Source organism: Pelodiscus sinensis, chromosome 8, assembly GCF_049634645.1.
Source record: "Pelodiscus sinensis isolate JC-2024 chromosome 8, ASM4963464v1, whole genome shotgun sequence".
In the NCBI taxonomy this organism is placed as follows: Eukaryota; Metazoa; Chordata; order Testudines; family Trionychidae; genus Pelodiscus; species Pelodiscus sinensis.
Window position 1 is genome coordinate 41,707,844 of NC_134718.1, and position 20,443 is coordinate 41,728,286.

Here is a 20,443-nt window from a genome sequence, read left to right on the forward strand (position 1 = left end):
AAATTAATTCCTTTAGCATATGTTAGAAAAACATCCAATTTTAATTTTAAAATGGTCACTGATGGAGAATCCACTATGACTCTTAATAAATTGCTCCAATGTTTACATTTTTTGTATTGGAGAGAGTATGTCTTATTTCCAATCTGATTTTGTCTAGTTTCAACTTCCAGATATTGCATCATGTTATACTTTTCTTTGATAGACCTGAAGAGTCCATTATTAAGTATTTGTCACCCCTTAATCTTCTCTTTGTTAAGATAAATAGATTGAGCTCCTTAAGTCTATCCATTATAAGGCATGTTTTCTAATTCTTTAATCATATGTGTGGCTCTTCCCTAAACCCCCTTCAATTTATCAACATCCTTCTTGAACTGTGAGCATCAGAACTGGGCACAGTATTCTGGCAGTGGTCACACCTGTGTCAAAAACAGAGGTAAAATAGCTTCTCCGCTCCTAAATGAGATTCCCCTGCTTATGTATCCCAGAATCACATTAGGCTCTCTGTCCTCAGCATCACATAGCTACGTCTAGACTGCAAGCCTCTTTCAAAAGAGGTTTCTACAAAAGATACTTTTGAAAAAGCCTCTTTCGAAAAAGAGCATCTAGACTACAACCAGTACTTTTAAAAAAGCAAGCCGTTTTTTTGAAACAGAGCACCCAGGTAGTCTGGATGCTCTCTTTTGAAAAAGCGCAGTTTGCATTACATAGAGCCTTTTTTCGAAAGAGCATTTTAGAAAAAAGGCATTATTCCTCCTAAAACAAGTTGAGAAAACTGCTGCATTCTTTTGATTTACTTTTGAAAGAACACAGCAGCACTCTAGACGCAGGTGAAGTTTTTTTTAAAAAAGGGCATTTTTTTTAAAAAAAAGCCCTGTAGTCTAGACACAACCTATAGGGAACTCATGTTCAGCTGACTATCCATTCATAAAACCCAAAGTCAATAGAATTACATGGAATTAATATTAATAAGAGTTAAGTATTTGCATTTAAGGTAGGGGATATATAAACCAGAGCCCAGGAATTGCTAGGGCAGTTTTGTGCAGTTTTTCTCATACAAAACTTCCTTAAAACTTGCAGATATGGTCCCTGGAGGATCTCTTCAGTTTGGTGGGGTTCTTGGATGGGATAAAGCCACTGTAATGTGTGTAGTAAGGTAAGGGTGATAGAAGACATATGGCTGGTGTGTCCTTATGCTCCAGTGATCTCCAGCCACCAGAATGGCTCCTTTTACTGTGGAAATAGCCCAAGGAAGGACTGGCCTGGTATAGTTTGTCCCAACATTGGGGGGCCACTAATGTGACTAATATGTGATTCTTCAACAATAAAATCTGTGCATTAATGTCTCAGATTCTATACATGTTATAGTTACACAAAAGACTACATTATCTGTGGTCTTTAAACACATGTTGAAGTTAAATTCAGAAGGGTGTAATTTAAGAACAGCTGACATTAGGTAGAATTGCACCTGCTAACACATGCTTTGAGTTTGTCCTGCTACACTTACAACTCTCTGATTCTAGACAATATATTTTCCTGAACTTTAGCACAGGCTAGCAGAAAAATATCTTCAGTTAACCAAATTCAGAGGAATGGAGAAACTTATAAAAGTTTAAATAATTGTAAATACACTAAAAAGAACTGACAGCGATAAATTTACAAAAAAACATGCAAATAGTCTGTAAAACCTTAGACAGAGTAAAGATGCTAACTGAAAAATAAGTTGTGCTGCTAGCTTTCTCTTACTGTACAGAACAGTGTTATCACACCTGACACAACATGTTATGTTCTTCTTCAACAGAAGGAGCAGATAGGCCTTGACAAGACTTTATTCTTTTGATTTCGCCAAGCTTTATTCAAAAATCAAAGATTTCCAGTAATGCTCCATCCTGAAATTGGATTCATACTTATGTCTATGCGAATCTCATTTAAGCTATTGAAGCTCCATATCAGTGCAAGTGTCTGTCTGCATAGGATCACTTATTGGATTTGGGCATAATGCTGTATTGTGGGTGTGCTTATATGTATAAACCACTTGTGCTTTATTTTTGTGGCTTATAATATTAAAAAAAACACCTAACAAAAACACTGCCATGTACAATACACCTTGTTGTTTATTATATATGTGTATAATATATACACAAATAAAAATAATCACCTGTAAATAATTATATTTGGAATGTGAAAGACAGAAAATGTAAACATTTTATTTGGCAGTTGTCAAACAGGTGAATAAATAAATGGAAAAGTACATTTTAATACTTCTAGCAACAGATATAGTTGCATACATATTTACATATTGTGGATGCAAAGAGCAGTTAATGATTTAATTTCCTTTTGTTAAAAAAATGCAACTTCCAACACCACTAGACTTGACAATTAAAGATGAAGATACTAGTAATATTTTGTTCTAGCAATCTCAACTTTTAAAGGCATTCATCTGGAAGTAGGATAAGAGTCATCATGCATTTAGTTCATTTTGTCCACTTATGGTAGAAAGTCTGATGTAATCTTAGAATTATGAGTGTCATGCACTTAAGTCAACTATGACATGTTTATAAATCAATGTAGTTCCCTTAAAACTTGAAGCAAAGAGAAAATCTCGTTTATCAATGGAAACATGTGTGAAAGATCTTGGTGCCTGTATGTTTAATTCTTGAAACTTCACAAATTTTGCTTTTTCAGTATCCCAATAATAGACTTGAGTAAAAGAATAATCACTTCCAAGAATGGCATATTGATAATTGTTTATCTGAAGAGGCTGGAATACCATTGATCCTCGGGATGGCATTCTTTGTAAATCCAGAAATGCTGACCCTCCCCATTTCATTACTTTGGAATCACCAATAAATCTTGTTAAACAAATGTACACATCCTCTTTCACTGTGAAGTGTTTTACTGCATACACATCTTCCATATCTTGGATATCGAGACGTTTAACAAATTCAGTTGTTCCTTTGTTCCATTGGTATATGACAGGTCTTTGGGAACTACTAGACAGAATTAAATGAGGTTTTCCAGCAATTTCAAGATACTCCACATCAGTATCTCTATACCACGCATGCAGAGACTGATGGGAGTAAAAGCCATTTCCATTCCATTTGTAAACTGTGGTAAAGCCAGCTTTTGAACTGTCTGCAACAACAAAATACCAGTCTTCTGCAATCCTGAAAGTTTCAATGTCATTGGGTTTTCGGATTTTAAGAATTTCAATGTCTTGAATTTTTATAAACTTATTCGCAGAAATATCTCTCTTGTATATATGGGAGCCACCAAAGAGTTGGGCAACAATTACATACAGCTGAGTCTCAATAATTATGGGCTTGCACACAACAGTTGAAGTACCTAAAAAAAAAAAGGTAAAGGACAATATTAGCACTGCCTTTTAGATCATAGAATCATAGAATAATAGGACTGGAAGGGACCTCGAGAGGTCATCGAGTCCAGCCCCCCGCCCTCAAGGCAGGATCAAGCTCCGTCTACACCATCCCTGACAGATGTCTATCTAACCTGTTCTTAAATATCTCCAGACAGGGAGATTCCACCACCTCCCTTGGCAATTTATTCCAATATTTGACCACCCTGACAGTTAGGAATTTTTTCCTAATGTCCAATCTAAACTTCCCCTGCTGCACTTTAAGCCCATTACTCCTTGTCCTGTCCTCAGAAACCAAGAGGAACAAATTTTCGCCTTCCTCCTTGTGACACCCTTTTAGATATTTGAAAACCGCTATCATGTCCCCCCTTAATCTTCTTTTTTCCAAACTAAACAAGCCCAGTTCATGAAGCCTGGCTTCATAGGTCATGTTCTCTAAACCTTTAATCATTCTTGTCGCTCTTCTCTGTACCCTTTCCAATTTCTCCACATCTTTCTTGAAATGTGGCGCCCAGAACTGGACACAGTACTCCAGCTGAGGCCTAACTAGTGCAGAATAGAGCGGCAGAATGACTTCACGAGTTTTGCTTACAACACACCTGTTGATACAACCTAGAATCATATTTGCTTTTTTTGCAACAGCATCACACTGTTGACTCATATTCAACTTGTGGTCCACTATGACCCCTAGATCCCTTTCCGCCATGCTCCTTCCTAGACAGTCGCTTCCCATCTTGTATGTATGGAACTGATTGTTCCTTCCTAAGTGGAGCACTTTGCATTTCTCTTTATTAAACCTCATCCTGTTTACCTCTGACCATTTCTCTAACTTGCTAAGGTCATTTTGAATTATGTCTCTATCCTCCAAAGAAGTCGCAACCCCACCCAGTTTGGTATCATCTGCAAACTTAATAAGAGTACTCTCTATCCCAATATCTACATCATTGATGAAGATATTGAATAGTACGGGTCCCAAAACAGACCCTTGAGGAACTCCACTTGTTATCCCTTTCCAGCAGGATTTAGAACCGTTAACAACAACTCTCTGACTACGGTTATCCAGCCAATTATGCACCCACCTTATCGTGGCCCTATCTAAGTTATATTTGCCTAGTTTATCAATAAGAATATCATGCGAGACCGTATCAAATGCCTTACTAAAGTCTAGGTATATGACATCCACCGCTTCTCCCTTATCCACAAGGCTCGTTATCTTTTCAAAGAAAGATATCAGATTAGTTTGGCATGACTTGTTCTTCACAAACCCATGCTGGCTATTCCCTATCACTTTATTACTTTCCAAGTGTTTGCATACTATTTCCTTAATTACCTGCTCCATTATCTTCCTTGGGACAGACGTTAAACTGACCGGTCTATAATTTCCTGGGTTGTTCTTATTCCCCTTTTTATAGATGGGCACAATATTTAGATCAGTTAATGTAATGTTATTTGGCATGCGGTGTTCATACCTGTAATGTTGTCATAATTCCTGAAAGACCCTTCTACATGGTCCCATTCAAGAAAGATGCATTTTCCAGTAAAAGGCTGGGCAATAACCACATGCTCATCATTCATGTATGAGAAAGTATCTACTGACAGAGACTGATATGGCAGGGATTCATAAACAGCAAATTCTGCAAAAGTGCACATAACATCTGATAACTAAAGGGAACATTTCTTTCCTTATGGATTTTTTTCACTGTACTAAAGTAATGTGTTAATTAATACTCATTTATTTTGAAAGAATACATTTAATAAGTAGTTTCGTTTTCCTGCTATTAAGACAGAAATTTAAAGTCTGCTTATTCTTTCTGAACTGAAAAGGGCTTCTTGTTACAGTTATAGGTCCTGAATCTGCAGTTATTACATAGGCAAATCTCCCATTAAGAGTCTGAATAAAGACTGTAGTAACAGACCCCCCAGAAAGTTCCTGAATCAGGCCCTTGTATTCTTCAAGGAATTCCTGTTGACTCAGTGAGAGGTCCATATGCAGACTGCTTGAAGAATTGGGCCTTTATTTAGAAGATATAGCCTTGATTTTAAAGTAATGAGATGAAATAATTTAGAACACATTACCTGTAATAATACAATCAAATTCCTTTGGAGAGAGGCTATTGATTTTACGCTTCTTATGTTCTGGTGGACTTTCACAATAAATGTCTTCAACTGTTGCATTGGTACTACCCAGCCATTCCACTAACCATTTCAGTTTGCAGTCACAATTAAAGGCATTTCCTCTAAGATCCCTGTAAAGCACAAATTGCACACTTCAAACGATGAATTAGCTTGGCTTTTTATATCATAGGACAACAATACCAGGGCTTCTTGCTTTCTCTTATGAGAAGGCTGGACTTTCCTAAACAAATTTGTCCTGAACAAATTTAAAAAAAAACCCAACCAAATAAAAGCACCAGTACAGTTTGTTAAAACTACCTGCAGTTTTAAATAATTTTAATGATAATTAAGATATCAAGAGAAATTGAAATTGAAGATTAATGGGAGTATCTGCTCTGCTGATATCCCCAAATTTACAGGTACTTAAATTCCATCCAACTCTTTAGCCCACATCTTGGGATTTTCTGCTTCTCATTGTTTATCATTTCCCAACAAGGACATTGCAGATGACAAATGATAGACTAATATAGTCATCAGTGGAAAGTTCTTCTCTGTTACCCCTTTTTCTTCTCTCCTTTAATTAGACATACTCATTAGAGGCCATAAAGGACATAAGTTTAACTCCCTTTGGATTGAACTATGGCATTTGCAAGATACTGAGTGCCTCTTACAAGATTCTGAGACCCTTAACACTCATTATGTAGAGCAGGGCTACTCAACATGCAGCCTGCGAGCTATATGCGGCCCATGGCCTATTTGTTTGCGGCCTGCAGTTTGGATTTACGCAGGGCTCAGCACATGGCCTGTGAGTGGGATCTTTTGAATATGGCCTCCAGTGGGAACACACTCCACAACAGCGAGGCGTCTCCCAGGAGGGGTGAGCATTGAAAGATGCAAGTGGACAGGCTGGCTGGAACAGATGAGTACAGGGTGTTGGCATTCCTAGCCCTGAGGAGGAGGTACTGGGAATGCTAGGGCACTGTAGGAAGTGCTGGCTGCTAGCATTGTGGACAGAGTCTGAGAGGCGCTGACTGGCGTACACTGGCCATGTTTGGGTCCAGCACTGCGGCTTAATCTTTGTATTCATGCCCATCAGTGTGAAAGAAGCTATTTGCATATATTTGCATATGTATTTGCAGTTATATGCAACCACACTTAAGTTGCGGCCCTTGGCATGTGAGTATCACTATGGCCCCCCGCGGGACTTCCAAAGTTGAGTAGCAATGATGTAGAGGGTATCACAGGCCTTGCAGGATTGGGTCCCTGTGACGAGCACTGCGTCTGTGGGGAACTTTAGTGGCTGATTAGTGATGTTCTGATGCAATCTGCATATTCTTGGCATAATTTTGAAGAATGCCTCGGGGAATACTGGGAGTGTGGATGAAGAACTGTACTGGAGTATTGCAGAACTGCTGTGATCAGAAGCAGTACAAAACCCCATGCTGTGTGTTGCCAAATTCTAGAAGGCATAGAGAGGGAAGAGTAGCAGTCCACTCCCTTGACTACCCCCCAAGTACCCATGGAGTGCTGTTGGGCCAGCTCCAGAACTTATTGCTGCAGGGAACACTACATATCTATTAATGTACCGGGGGAAGCCAGAATTTTGCACATTGTCTCTCACAGGACTCCTCCAGCGAAGATTCAGTCCTACTATATCATTCAAAATATATCTTGTACTTTTGCATGTGTTTAAGATACTTTGGTTTACAATTTTCAAATTTAAAACTAATTTATATTTTGTTTTGGTTGCAATTTGAGTTAGTCGGGGGTAAAATACTTGTACTGAGATTTAAAATGATCATTGCATTTAAATATAGCCTACTCTTAGACTATATTGGGAACCTAAAATGTTCTCATTCTCATCAAGTATCCTTTTTCCTACTTTCATGTCATGTATTCCAAATGATGTGTCTTCTTATTTCAAAGGCCATATATAAGTGTCATTGTATTGGAATTATGACAATGAAGACTTTTTATTATTAAATATATATAATACATAACACCTATACAATATTGACAACAATAAGCATAAATCAAACCCACATCTGCTTCTACTGCATCCACCCACTAATGTGATAAGACACTTCCCCCTGTGCACTGTTCACTGGACTGAATGTCTACTGGATCCTAAGTGTGTCCTGTTACTAAGTTTATCTTGTTTATTTTATATCACTAAAGAAGTTAAAAGAAAGGTGAAAATTAATGTAACCACAATTGTAAACCAAGTAATTTACAATATCTTTCAGGCATTACCATTAAGCAATGGCCTGTTTTTCTAACCATAATATATGAAAATAAGAAATTTATATTTGCTTACACATTTGTTAAAGAATCCAGTCCTTTGAATATGTCTTTTGGAAGTGTTTGGAGATTATTGTTTGCAAGACTCCTGTAAAAGAAAATATATCAGCTCATCGGATAATACATTTCTATAAAATGCAATATTGTTTTTTATGGGTAAAGAATAATAATGTACTTCAGCACTTAATTCTACAAGATTACTTTGAAGAATAAGTCATTTACTTTGTACCTCTCTTGCTTTTCAAAATTCTTGTAGCATTTACAGTACTTCACTCAGGATGGTAGAAAATGTGTTCACCACTGGTATTTTGCCAACACCATTATTTTAAAATGATTAATCCTGACTGGACACACAAATGTCTTCCTTTCTGGATAGCTAGTTTGTTTTCATAATATTGCAGTGTCCTGCCTCCATGTCCACTTTCTAGGAACTTCAATCTATCTTAAACACTGGATTCTTGATACTGTAGCTAGCTGTCACTGGTTCATGGCTTCTGAAAATATCAAGTAATTAACATTTTTGGGAGTCAATACATTTATAAAAACGGAAATTGGAGGTCAATATCAAGTTAAGCCCAAAAGTTTTCTTGCTTGGATTAGTAAGGGTTAAAAAAATTATCTTTCCAACAAAAAATGACAATACTGTGGCTTTGATTGTCAAGAAAATTAAACGAAGAGAGTATCCAACAGTCTCAATTGATAAAAAAGGATAGAAGATGTGAACATACTTCAAAAATAATTATTTCATTAAGTTTTCATCAGGTAACGTCACACCAATATTTAAAAAGGGCTTTAGAGGTGATCCTGGCAATTACAGATGAGTAAGTCTAATGTCAGTACTGGGCAAATTAGTTAAAACTATAGTAAAGAATAAAATGGTCAGACACATAGATAAACATAATTTGTTGGGGGAAAGTCAACATGGTTTCTGTAAAAGGAAATCATACCTTCCTATCTACTAGAGTTCTTTGAGGGGATCAAAAAATATGTGGACAAGAGGGATCCAGTGGATATAGTGTACTTAGATTCCCAGAAAGCCTTTGACAAGGTCCATCACCAAAGGCTCATAATTAAGCTGTCATGGGATAAGAGGTAAGGTCCTTTCATGGACTGATAATTGGTTAAAAGACAGGGAAAAAAGGGTTGCAATAAATGGCAAGTTTTCAGAGTGGAGGGAGGTAACTAGTGGGGTCTCCAATGGGTCTGTCCTGGGACCAATCCTATTCAATGTATTTATAAATGATCTAGAAAAAGAGGTAAACAGTGATGTAGCAAAATTTGCAGATGATACCCAACTGCTCAAGACAGTTAAGACCAAAGCAAACTGTGAAGGGCTTCAAAAAGATCTCACCAAACTAAGTGATTGGGCAACAAAATGGCAAATGAAATTTAATGTTGATAAATGTAAAGTAGTGCACATTGGAAAACATTATCCCAACTATACATACAATATTATTTGGACTAATTTAGCTACAACTACTCAAGAGAGAGATCTTGGAATCATTGTGGATAATTCTCTGAAAACATCCACTCAGTGTGCAGTGGCAGTCAGAGGCAAATAAAATGTTAGGAATCATTACAAAGGGATAAGAATATCTTATTACCTCTTGTGACGGGGTCTGCCCACCCCACACTGAACGGGGGAGGGGAGAGGGCAAGTGCGCCTATTGGATGGAGTTCGCCCCTCCTCTGCGGCCCTGTAGGCCTTTATTAAGGCCTTAACAAAGATGCTAACTACCTTACCCATTACAAAGGTAGCTTCCCCAATTATCACCCCTAATATCATTATCTCATAAACACTAACCCCCCCCCCCCCCCGTCCCACGCTTCCCCTCTGCTCTAAAATCTGATTTGTCAATTTTATATGTGTTCACATTTTTTTTAATGTATCTCTTTGGTATATATGGTCATGCCAATTTTCTTCCACAACTTGTTTTGAGGAAGTGGGTCTGGCCCACGTAAGCTCATCACCTAATAAACCATCTTGTTAGTCTTTAAAGTGCTGCATAGTTCTGTCTTTTGTTTCATCTTGTATATTAGGACATGTCTACACAGCAGGGCTAAATCCAAAATAAGCTACACATCTTGAGCTGTCAATTGCGTAGCTTAAGTTGAAATAGCTTATTTTGGCTTTTGGTGCTATCTATACAGCAGGAAGTCCAAAAAGGAGCACTCTTCCTCCAACTTCCCTTACTCCTAGTAAAATGAGGGTTACAGGAGTCGGAGTAAGAAGTTCTCCAGCTTGACATTATTTTGACATGTCAAAATAACTTCTTATAGCATAGACATGGACTATGTTATTTCGGAATAACTGCTGTGTAGACATAGTTTAAAGTTTTTTTCTGAACTAAAATATTCTACAGTTTAGGGTTATGGTATTAAATGAGTCAAAAATGCAATTGTACCACTCCTATGCTTTAAAAAAAAATCCACTCTGCAAAATGAATTTTCTTAAATTGTGTATGCTAGATGTGGCTATGCTTCAATGAGGACACAGTACAGGTATCAGAGTTCTTTTCATAAATAAAAAACACAGATGTTTGGATAATTTTACTGTAATGCAAAAATTAGCTTATGAAAAGGAAATGGGTGGAGTGTACAGAACATAGGTCATATTATGTCATCACTTCATGGAACTCATTAGTATGCATAATTACCATGAGTCTCTTTGATGTAGTTTACATTATACTAGTATTTGCTCTTTTTCAAGAGAAATGTGCCTCAGAGAATCTAGTTGTTATATTCTGTCTGTGTATTTAGACACATTCTAGCAAAGGACAGGGATTGTACAAACAGGGATTAAACTGGTCACACTCAATAGTTTATGAACCTGATCCAGAAGTTATTCTGTCCGCAAAAGTCTGTTGTGACAATTAAACCTGTAACTTTTTGCTTGCTTGGGAATTAACCAGGAGAAGTAGATCAAGTTATTTTCAATAAATAATATTATAAACGGCCACAAGAAAATCAGAAAGAGAGACTGAGTGAATCCAAACAAGAAAATGCAGGTCTGGAAATGAATGAACTCAAATTAGTGTATCCAACATTAACACTATTTGGTAGACAAAATAATGAGGGGATGCACTATGTTTCCTACATTCCACCCCTTTTTGGGTTGGGGGTGTGTGTGTGTCTTAAATACTTTAAAAAAATCTAAACATGACTCAACATGTCTCATCTCATCTTCCTTTCCCCAAGACAAAAAAAGCAGGCCTGACCAAAGGAGTTTCTTTCTGAGAGGAAGGCCATGAGGCCTTCCTCTTGTTTAAGCTCTCTCAGTTATTCACTGGATCCTGAAAAATTTTTACTACATGTATCAGCACAATTAGATAATGGGTTATCCAGCCCTGCTTTGACTAATGAGAAAAGAGCCAACCCAGATGACATCTTGATAAGAATGTGAGCCTGTGACAAGGGCAACAGTTGTGGTCGCCGCACAAATTGAAAGCATCCATTTGTAACAGAACACTGGTTCCAAGGACATTAACAAAAGCTATATTTCCCCCACCTTTTCTATCCTGTCTCTTCTCCACCTTGTGTACGTCTGTTAAAAACAGGAGAAATTAATACCCTTCACACATCGGGACTGAGAGTAAAATTGACCTTTTTCATCACAGAAAGGTTGCTGGTATATATAGTAAGTGACTCTGAAATTTTAATGTTGCTGTTTCTTGTTCTTTCTTGTGGTTTAATCAACACATTTCCCACTTTAGAAGGCATGCATATGGATGTTTGTCAAAGAAACTAAGTAAACCAGGGTCTTTGTAGAAACCCCTTGCTACTCCCCAAACATTTGTACCACTGTTTTGGTGTTTGGCAGTGTGATGTAGTGAGGGTGCTGTCCACTCTTGTGGCCCTGGATCCTCTCTGGTTTTGCATTCACTGGTTGCTGTGTGTGACCCCTCGGGTAGGGGTCACACACAGCAAAACTCAGCAACCAGCGAATGCAAATCCAGAGGGGATCCAGGGTCACAAGAGTGGACAGCACCCTCACTACGTCACCGGCAGTGAAAGAGTTTATAACACCTCTTAATTCTTTTGGCCCTTGAGATCAATAAAACATTTATTGGCACTATGACTCAGATCTCAAAGATTTACGAATGTGGCAATTGGTTTCTTTACAAGCAATTGAATGGTTTTTTAATTGGGTTTGCACAGTAAAAGGTCATTAAAAATTAGAAGCACAAAGCATGAGAAAATGCATCTGTTTCTTTCTCATTAAGGTTTCAGGATTTTATTTTGATTTTGTTTCAGTCACTTTATCCAATTTTTCTTTATATCAACTTTTCTTTAGATCTTTTCCTCTTGTGATCTGTGATTTTTAACCTTTTACAGTTTGATTTTGACTGTGGTTGTATCCTATTTGTTCTTCTTGAGAAGTGTAAATGCTTGTAAGTTAAAATATTTTCCAAAAAGACCCCTCAAAAGAGCAAAGTTAGTAATGGAACTTATCCCAATGCTGCAGAAGCCCAGGGAAATATGACTCCTTTCCTCAGGTGCAATCTCTTTTGGTGATTGTAGCAGGTGTAGTTCTGCAGAGGCTGTTCTACATGAATTAACTATTATAAGGGAAGATCACTAATTCACCCATAAATCCCTTTGTAGATCTTTAAAAAATTAGACTTCATGGAGACAAATTGGCTTCTGGAGTGAGCTCCCATCATGGTTGCTGCCCCAACCACTTTCTGAGACCCCAGATCTTCTTCAACTTAATTCAGAGAGATGTCTTGATCAGACCCCTTCTCCCAACCCCTGCTTCCCCAACATTGAGATGACTTTGCCACCTCTACCAACTCCAGCTGAATCCCAACAGCCCTGTGATGAAACAAAATTGGATTTTAACAACAGCAACAACTGTTCTAATCCATCTCAACTACGTTTTTTCTCTTTTCCCCAGAAGAACCATTATTACTGTCTTTGATACCATCTAAAAGACTGTCTGACAAAGGGCATTTTCCTTCAAAAAACTTTCTCTGGTAAAGGGAACAAAGAAGGTTAAATTGAAAACCTTATTTCATATTTATATTTAAATGCTTGACCTGATTTTCCTTCTTTTCTTTAATATAAGGTTAATTTTTCTTAATGGTGTGTTTGCCATGGCTCTAAGCAGCCTGGGGTCTTTGTATACCAAACCCTAAATCTTGTTTAACACTGTTTAATGTTCAACAATGACTGGGTTATGTTAACACCTTTTCCCTCATATATTCCATTTAGATTAATACAACAGCTTCTATTGAATTGAAGATAAGTTCTTCATGTGAAGAAACTGAATGATATATAAGCCCATCTCCCAAGGTGCTGTGTGCAACCACATGCAGAGAACAGTGGCTGCTCAGAATATTCTTTTATCTCCTACATATACTTTCCCTTAGGAAACTATTGAGAGGTCCCCCCTACAAGCCAGCACAACAGTTAAGACATGGTATTATTTTTCAAATTTTGTGCTTTTTGGAATAGGGATGGTATGTATGCTCTTCTACGTTGGAAAAACATTTTGCACACCTATAGCAGCAGCCACATAATAAATAAATTAATAAAATAAATAATATAATGGGATTATTTTTACATGTAAAGCTATTCATGTTCATAAGTATTTACAGAATAGGGGCCTTTCAAGTTATCAACAATCTTATCCCATTTGTCTTTTTTAATTACATAATCACACTTGTAAGTATAAAACACATTTTTTTGTATATATCACACATCTTATGTCTCTCTCTCTCTCTCTGGCTCTCTCTCTCTCTCTCTCTCTCTCTCTTTTTCTCTCTCTCATCCTAGACCCGCAAATATTTATGTGTGTGAATAACTTTACACATATGAATAGTCACAGCGAATTTAGTGTACACCAGCTGAGGACCTGGTCTATAGTAGCCTGTGAAGTATTTGTTAGATGGTGCAGAATTGAGTGAAATGGAATTAATTATTTGTGCAATCACCATATATAGGTAAAATTGTGCTTTCCCCTTGTCTGAACATATCTGAAACAAAAAGCTAAGTGACCCTGTACTCCTTTTAGAGGCTATTATGTTGAGGACAAAAGGTCAGAATACACTCCCCCTGCATATGACAAATACATCAAGATATATGCCTGTGAATGTAAATGATCAGTATAGGGCTTCATGTATATGTTAGTCACACTCCAGACATTTTAGCCAATTAATGTTATTTAGACTTTATAGACAGCAAATTCTACATAATAAAGCATCATCTTATTTTCTATATATTTTTATATATAAAAAAGAAAGTGCTATATTTTGAAAAGAAGTTTCATTTTTTCTATAAACAATTATTTTAATATGGATACATATAGTTTGTAAAATCTGGCTGAAAATGCCACACACCTTTTAATTTAAACATCGTAGTAGGCTAGCTTTGATAGATCAGTCTCTGCAAATATTGTTCATAAATTTGCAGTTAAATGTTACAGGTGTCAGTATATTCTCCTAGGCTTGCATGCTTTCAGTTTCTACTTCTATATTTTTGTTTCTGGATTTAACATGAAATTTGAGCTTTTCGTAGTTTAGCTAATTGTCTTTCTAAAACTATTCTTGAACAGCAAGATCATAGTCCTATCCTTGCTTCTCTGATTAGTGTACAGGAGAGAAGAGAAAGCAGCCAACTGCACCATTCCTTCATCATTCTTCCTACACAAGGTAGGATAGGATGACTGAGGGAAAGAAAGTTTTTTGCTGTTTCTGGTCTCCGCAATATAAATATTGACATAGTTTAAACAACAATGATGACATAATATCAAATGCTAAATTAAACCACAGTTGTTCAAGTTACTAAGAAATACAAGAAAACACTTTACTTACAGGTGAATTAAAGATTTAAGTCCTCGAAAAGTATTTCTTGAAATTGACTTAATGCTGTTGTTCTCTATGAACCTGTAATGGGTCAGAAATTCATTTTCATTAAAGCAATGCCTGTAACTTGGAAATTCCTCTTAGTCCATAATTCAAGAAACATTTTGTCCACTCACAAATATTCTAGATGAGGAAGGCCCATGAAAGCATCATCACTAATAACATCAAAAGAGTTTGATGTAAACAACCTGCACAGAGAAATACAAAATACAGTTAGATTTTTATACTTTTTTAGACCATGATCCAGAAGTTCACGTATAGACCAAACACTCACTGACCACAGCAAAGGTTTGTCTGAGTAAGAGTTGCAGATAATATGTCTGAAGTGCACTGCTTACACATAGCATCATATGAAACTAACCATAGGCAATGACCCTAAGGAAAGCAAACCTGATTTGCTTTCTAGTTTAAGGACTAGATTGTTAGCTGATGTAAACTGATGGAGCTCCATTGAGTTCAGCAGGATTTAAGCATGTGTTTATCAGATCAATCAGGGCATGTCTAAACTGGGAAATTATTTTGAAATAACTTATTTAGAAATAATAACTCCTGAAATAACTATTTAGAAACAAGCTTAAGCAGGAGTTATTATTCTGAAATAACCAGCCCCTTATTTTGAAATAATAGGCTTGGTACTGTGGATGAAATAACAGGCTTGTTATTTTGAAATAAGAGGCATTATTTCAAAATAAATCCCTAGTGTAGACATGCCCTCCGATACCTATGCAAATGCCTTGAAAGCAATAGGACTGCACAAGTGTCACTAAAAAGCCATACCAAGAAGACAAAGGTGCATGGGTATCTCTAGACCTGAATTGTCCTGCAGAACCTTTATTTTTGATGATGATGTTGGAGAAGTACCTAGCTTGACATTCAAATTCAAAGTTGGGTTTGCAGATCTGGCAGTTAGGAAAAAATATTTAATTTGTGAAATGAGGTAATTTGGGATATAATGAATATGGACTCCCTTAAAGCCATTTTAACTTAGCGTTCAGAGTAGAACCATATTTTAAAATGGATTTTGCCTACTGGAGGTGGTTTATTGTGCAGGTTTCATTATACATGTACATTTTTTTCTTTTGGTCTGTCCTCCAATATACTGCCACCACATTTAATTTTTCCCATAAAATATTTTCATCTTTCATATAATTGAGTAATGCTCCATCCTGTTTATAGTTAATAGACAAGTTTCCACCTCGCCATTTAAAATCCATTTTGGATTGCCACACTCCAACTATGCCTGAGGATTGTCAATGAAGATAAACTTCACTTTCTTCAATGGAATTACAATCAACTGAACTTCAAGGGTACATGGACTTATAGTAAAATATCCAGAGGTACTTAAATGTTCAAAATTACAAGCATGAGTTAATATATTTATCCTAATAAGTTAATTTCTTCTTTGGGATCCTGCATTAAAAATAATTTCCAGCTCAATTATTCTCTTTGAGCAGCTCTGCTACTATAGGTTATGTTCTCTCCAGTTAAAGAGTTTGACATAGATTTTAGGAATGGTGGTAATAGGAAAGATTTTCTGACACGCGGGTCTCAAATTTTTGAGACCAAATCCTTCTTGAGACCCACATGGTAGATCTGATCATAGCCTGTCCGTAATTCATATTTACTTATATACTATTAACGTATTTTCTAAAGGTAATTTTAATTTGATCATGATCTTACCTTTTTGTAGTGTACAAGAATAGTATTACATCCCTTTAAATAGTTTATGAGCCCTCTAGAGGCATTGACTATGTTCTATCTTTTAGAAGCTGCTTGAACTCAGCCAGAGCAGGAGGATGTATATGAAGTTACATTTTCTTTCCTTCCTTTTCTCCCAAATGTGGAATGGGCTGAGGTTGTTTTGTTGCCAATCACAAACTGATTTATTAAGTGAGCAATCTGGGGATGGTTTGTATTGTTTTAGCGTACTACTTGTCAAAGCCCACAATGGAACAAAAACTGTTTTGGTAAGTTGCAGCATTTTGTTAGCAACAACATGTGGAACATGTATTATTGAAGTTGAATGGTATATCATGGAAATATGATCTGAAGTATTTATTTGTTTGTTTGTTTGTTCGTTTAGTATGCTAGGGTCTGGTCATAGACCTGGACCCTATTGTTCTAGCTGCAGTACAAATATATGGCTACGTCTACATTGGCCCCTTTTCCGGAAGGGGCATGGTAATTTTTGAAATCGCAATAGGGAAATGCGCGGGGGATTTAAATATCCCCCGCGGCATTTAAATAAAAATGTCCGCCGCTTTTTTCCGGCTTTTAGAAAAGCCGGAAAAGAGCGTCTACACTGGCCCCGATTCTCCGGAAAAAGCGCCCTTTTCCGGAGGATCTTATTCCTACTTCAAAGAAGATCCTCCGGAAAAGGGTGCTTTTTCCGGAGGATCAGGGCCAGTGTAGACGTTCTTTTCCTGCTTTTCTAAAAGCCGGAAAAAAGCGGCGGACATTTTTATTTAAATGCCGCGGGGGGTATTTAAATCCCCCGTGGATTTCCCTATTACGACTCGTGAAATTAACATGCCCCTTCCAGAAAAGGGGCCAATGTAGACGTATACAGAACAAAAAATGACCCTTGCTCCAAGGAGCTCCCGATCTTCTCTATTTAACCTATTCTATGGCCCATGCTAGAAATAGGATTGGTAAATGTAGGTGGCATGTCATGGCCCAGAAGGAGGGTTATGATGTCCTTTTCACTTTACTGACACATAAGCAATATAATACAAATTCAGCTACTTCTTTTTTTCTCTCTTGGAAGGCCCAGATTAGAAGTCATGTGGGTTTTGTCCCTTTTGCGATCTGTGACCACTTCGGAAAATATTATAGGGCATAAGGCACAATGCATTCAGGTTGTCATAGTAACTACATTTACCTATTTACCCTGTATCCAAAATTGTACAGTTGCCTGCACCTCCTTATCAGCTCCACTTGAGGTAGAAAAGCACAGTTTGAGTCATGGCTTCAGCTACCAAAGCACCAATAGTTTAATGTAACAGCCTTAGTGCTCTTATACATCAACATTTCACTTCAGAGCATATCTGCTACACATATGAAATCAGTCATACACAGGTGGCCTGTTTCATTTTTGGACAGTCTGAAAAAAACCTCTCTTTGTCAGGTTTCTGAAACAAATTTGGATACATCTCAAACTGATAGCAAACCCAATACAAACAGTTTAAGTTTATGTCTCCTATATCTTTATAAGGCTAGTGATTATATAACCACCCTTTCCAGTTTTCTAGAGAGCCATTTCTCTGGAGAATCTGTAAATTTTTATACACAAATGAATCTAGATATCTCACAATACTCCAGTGTTCTATTCAGTGCATACACTGCCATAGTGTTTAATTTTTAATGACTGCTTAAGAAATTACAATTTTCATAAATATCACTATCTTAAAGAATGCAAAATAACAAATGATGGGCCAAATTCATCTTTACTCAGGTAATTCTCCTACTTTAGTGTCTACACTTCCACTGAAATTAATGGTAGTTTTTCCTGAGTAAGGACTTCAGGATTCATCCCATTGAAATGAAGGGCTTGATCCTGAGATGTCCTGAACATCTTGTCAAGGGGATCAGGATCTAAGATTTCAGAAAACAAAAAGGCATACTTGTTGTAATGCTCAGACCCCCTCAGTAATACCCATTAGAGTACAATACATATCTGTCATCAAAGAAAGTAATCTTCAGAATTTAATCTATTTGAAGTACCACTGACAGCAAATAATAGTAATAATTAATAATTAATAAAACCGCAAACCACCAAATAAGTACATACAGTTTAACACCCCTATCTCCTTAAACATATGCCATTGTCAAAATTACCTTTACTTCAAAGTCTAACTGTTTGTGTATTAACTATTTCTTATAAAATGAGTATTCAGCCCCTTACTGTACTGTTTATGGATAGATATGTTTCATAACAAATAATTATATTATATAAATATTTCTCACAGAAGCTGCAGAGACGGTGTGAGCAAAAAACTCCCTTCTGGGATTTTAGTAAAAGCAGATCTCACAAAGGATCTGGAAAGAAGGGAAAAAATATGTTAATGTGATCTCAAATATTCATCATTACAACCCTGATCTGTGAATCACTATAATTTCTTTACAAAGCTACTATTAATTAGCAATAAAAACAAATCTCTTACAGGTTTCACATAATGCAGATAAAGGCAGAAAACATACATGTATACAAGAAGGAGATGTAAAAATGAGGATTCAGGGATGCAACACAATTTCAATATTTTATCTGATGATTTTGAATGTGGAAAGTATATTCCCTACTGCAAGCATCATTCAATCTGTGCTGAAAACACCAAACATAATAGTTCATTTTAAATAATAAATTAAATAACCAAATGCTTACAGCCCTTACAGTGAGATAACATCAGGCGGAACGTTGGTTGGAATAGATCTGGCATTTTCACATAAAGCATTATCTTTGGTACAAGTACACCAGGCAGGACATTTTGGCTTCACTGATTTCTTCCCTTCAGTCAGCAAAAGCACAGATAAAAGGCATAGGAAATAAGCAATTCTTCTAAAGGGTCTGCTGGCATTTCCCATTCTTTTGATCCACTCTGGTTCCAGCCAGTTGAAAGAATATCCCAAAACATGAACAGGGCTTCTTTATTCGGTCGCTGGATGTCTTTCTATAAGGCCAAGTCAATATTTGTCTCTCCTTTTCCAACCCTTTTCCCTTTCCCTCTGTATCTGTGTTTGAAGATAGAAAAACCTGCAGCTGATCTCTGTGTTTCTACTCACTCAGGCAACGTACTGCTCAGAGAAGGGACCTGCGAGGTGCTGTAAGATGGGGAAAATCCAACCGGCTGTAGGGAGGGAAAAAAAAGACTTGCATCACCACAAAAACACTGAGCACAACACAGCATTAGATTGCAAGTTGATGTAACTGAGAAAATACACTGCTTTCTGTTTTCATAGGGAGGCCCTTCCTTGTTACCAAAAATAGTACAGCATTATGTTGTGCTGGTGGGTGGGTGAGTGGGTGTGGGGTGGAGTGTGCATGTGTGGGGAGATACAGAGATACAGTCATCTTTTTCTGGATCCCTACAACCTCATAAACCTTTGGGAATTGTGCTTTACATATTACAAGCGAAAGAAAAAGTAAAAAAAAAAAAGCCAATATCCATTGGAAAATGAAATATAGTGAAACCATCAAAAGCATTGCTACAAAAACTGTTATATTAATTTCTATCCTTGACCTTTATTGCACATGGTTGTCTCACTGAAAAACAAACAGGCACACATGGAAAATATTACTGAGCATGAGAGAAAGCCTTTAACTGTCCTTTCTAAGAAAATATTCTATAATGAAAAGCTTTTGCCACACTGCATTTAAAAAAAACCCACCCTTACCTGTCTCGCATGTCTAATAAATAAGATACATCAATGAATGTTCAAAATACATAGTATTCAATAAAGTTCAATTTAGAAATGTATTTGATAGTGCCTGATTTAATCATTTTAGGAAGAAAAAGGGAAAACTAGTTGTTTAAAGAATCTAAAAACATTACAAACACTATGAAGAAGGAATCTTATTTCAGTGAGAGCAGGATTGGTACCTATCATTTTTATTATTATTTATCAGTTAGTATTACAATAGTAACTAAAACCCCCAACTGAAATTAGTTTCCTTTGTGCTTTGTACTATACACACATAGAAAGAAATTATCCTTGCTGTAAAGAACTTACAATAAATTATATTTACTATTTTACTAAATTTTAAAATTAAACATAGAATAGTAAAACAGCT

General features: G+C 36.7%; 1 protein-coding gene across 1 annotated transcript; it reads right to left on the reverse strand.

The window, feature by feature from the left end:
* Nucleotides 1-1,818: 1,818 nt before the first annotated feature.
* LGI1 (leucine rich glioma inactivated 1) lies at nt 1,819-20,075 on the reverse strand. The gene is made up of 8 exons (XM_075935146.1): nt 19,046-20,075; nt 18,622-18,693; nt 14,772-14,843; nt 14,605-14,676; nt 7,806-7,877; nt 5,450-5,619; nt 4,843-5,007; nt 1,819-3,342 (listed from the first exon to the last, which is right to left on the reverse strand). The coding sequence occupies exons 1-8, from the start codon at nt 19,234-19,236 to the stop codon at nt 2,525-2,527; spliced, it is 1,632 nt and encodes a 543-aa protein (XP_075791261.1). The 5' UTR covers nt 19,237-20,075; the 3' UTR covers nt 1,819-2,524.
* Nucleotides 20,076-20,443: the final 368 nt, after the last annotated feature.

Coding starts and splice junctions, on each gene's coding strand:
- LGI1 (XM_075935146.1), bottom strand. CDS start 19,236: ATGGGAAATGCCAGCAGACCCTTTAGAAGAATTGCTTATTTCCTATGC. Junction 14,844..18,621: donor ACACCGTCTCTGCAGCTTCT/GTGAGAAATATT, acceptor TTCTCTGTGCAG/GTTGTTTACATCAAACTCTT. Junction 7,878..14,604: donor CTTAAATCTTTAATTCACCT/GTAAGTAAAGTG, acceptor TTTCTTTTACAG/GAGTCTTGCAAACAATAATC.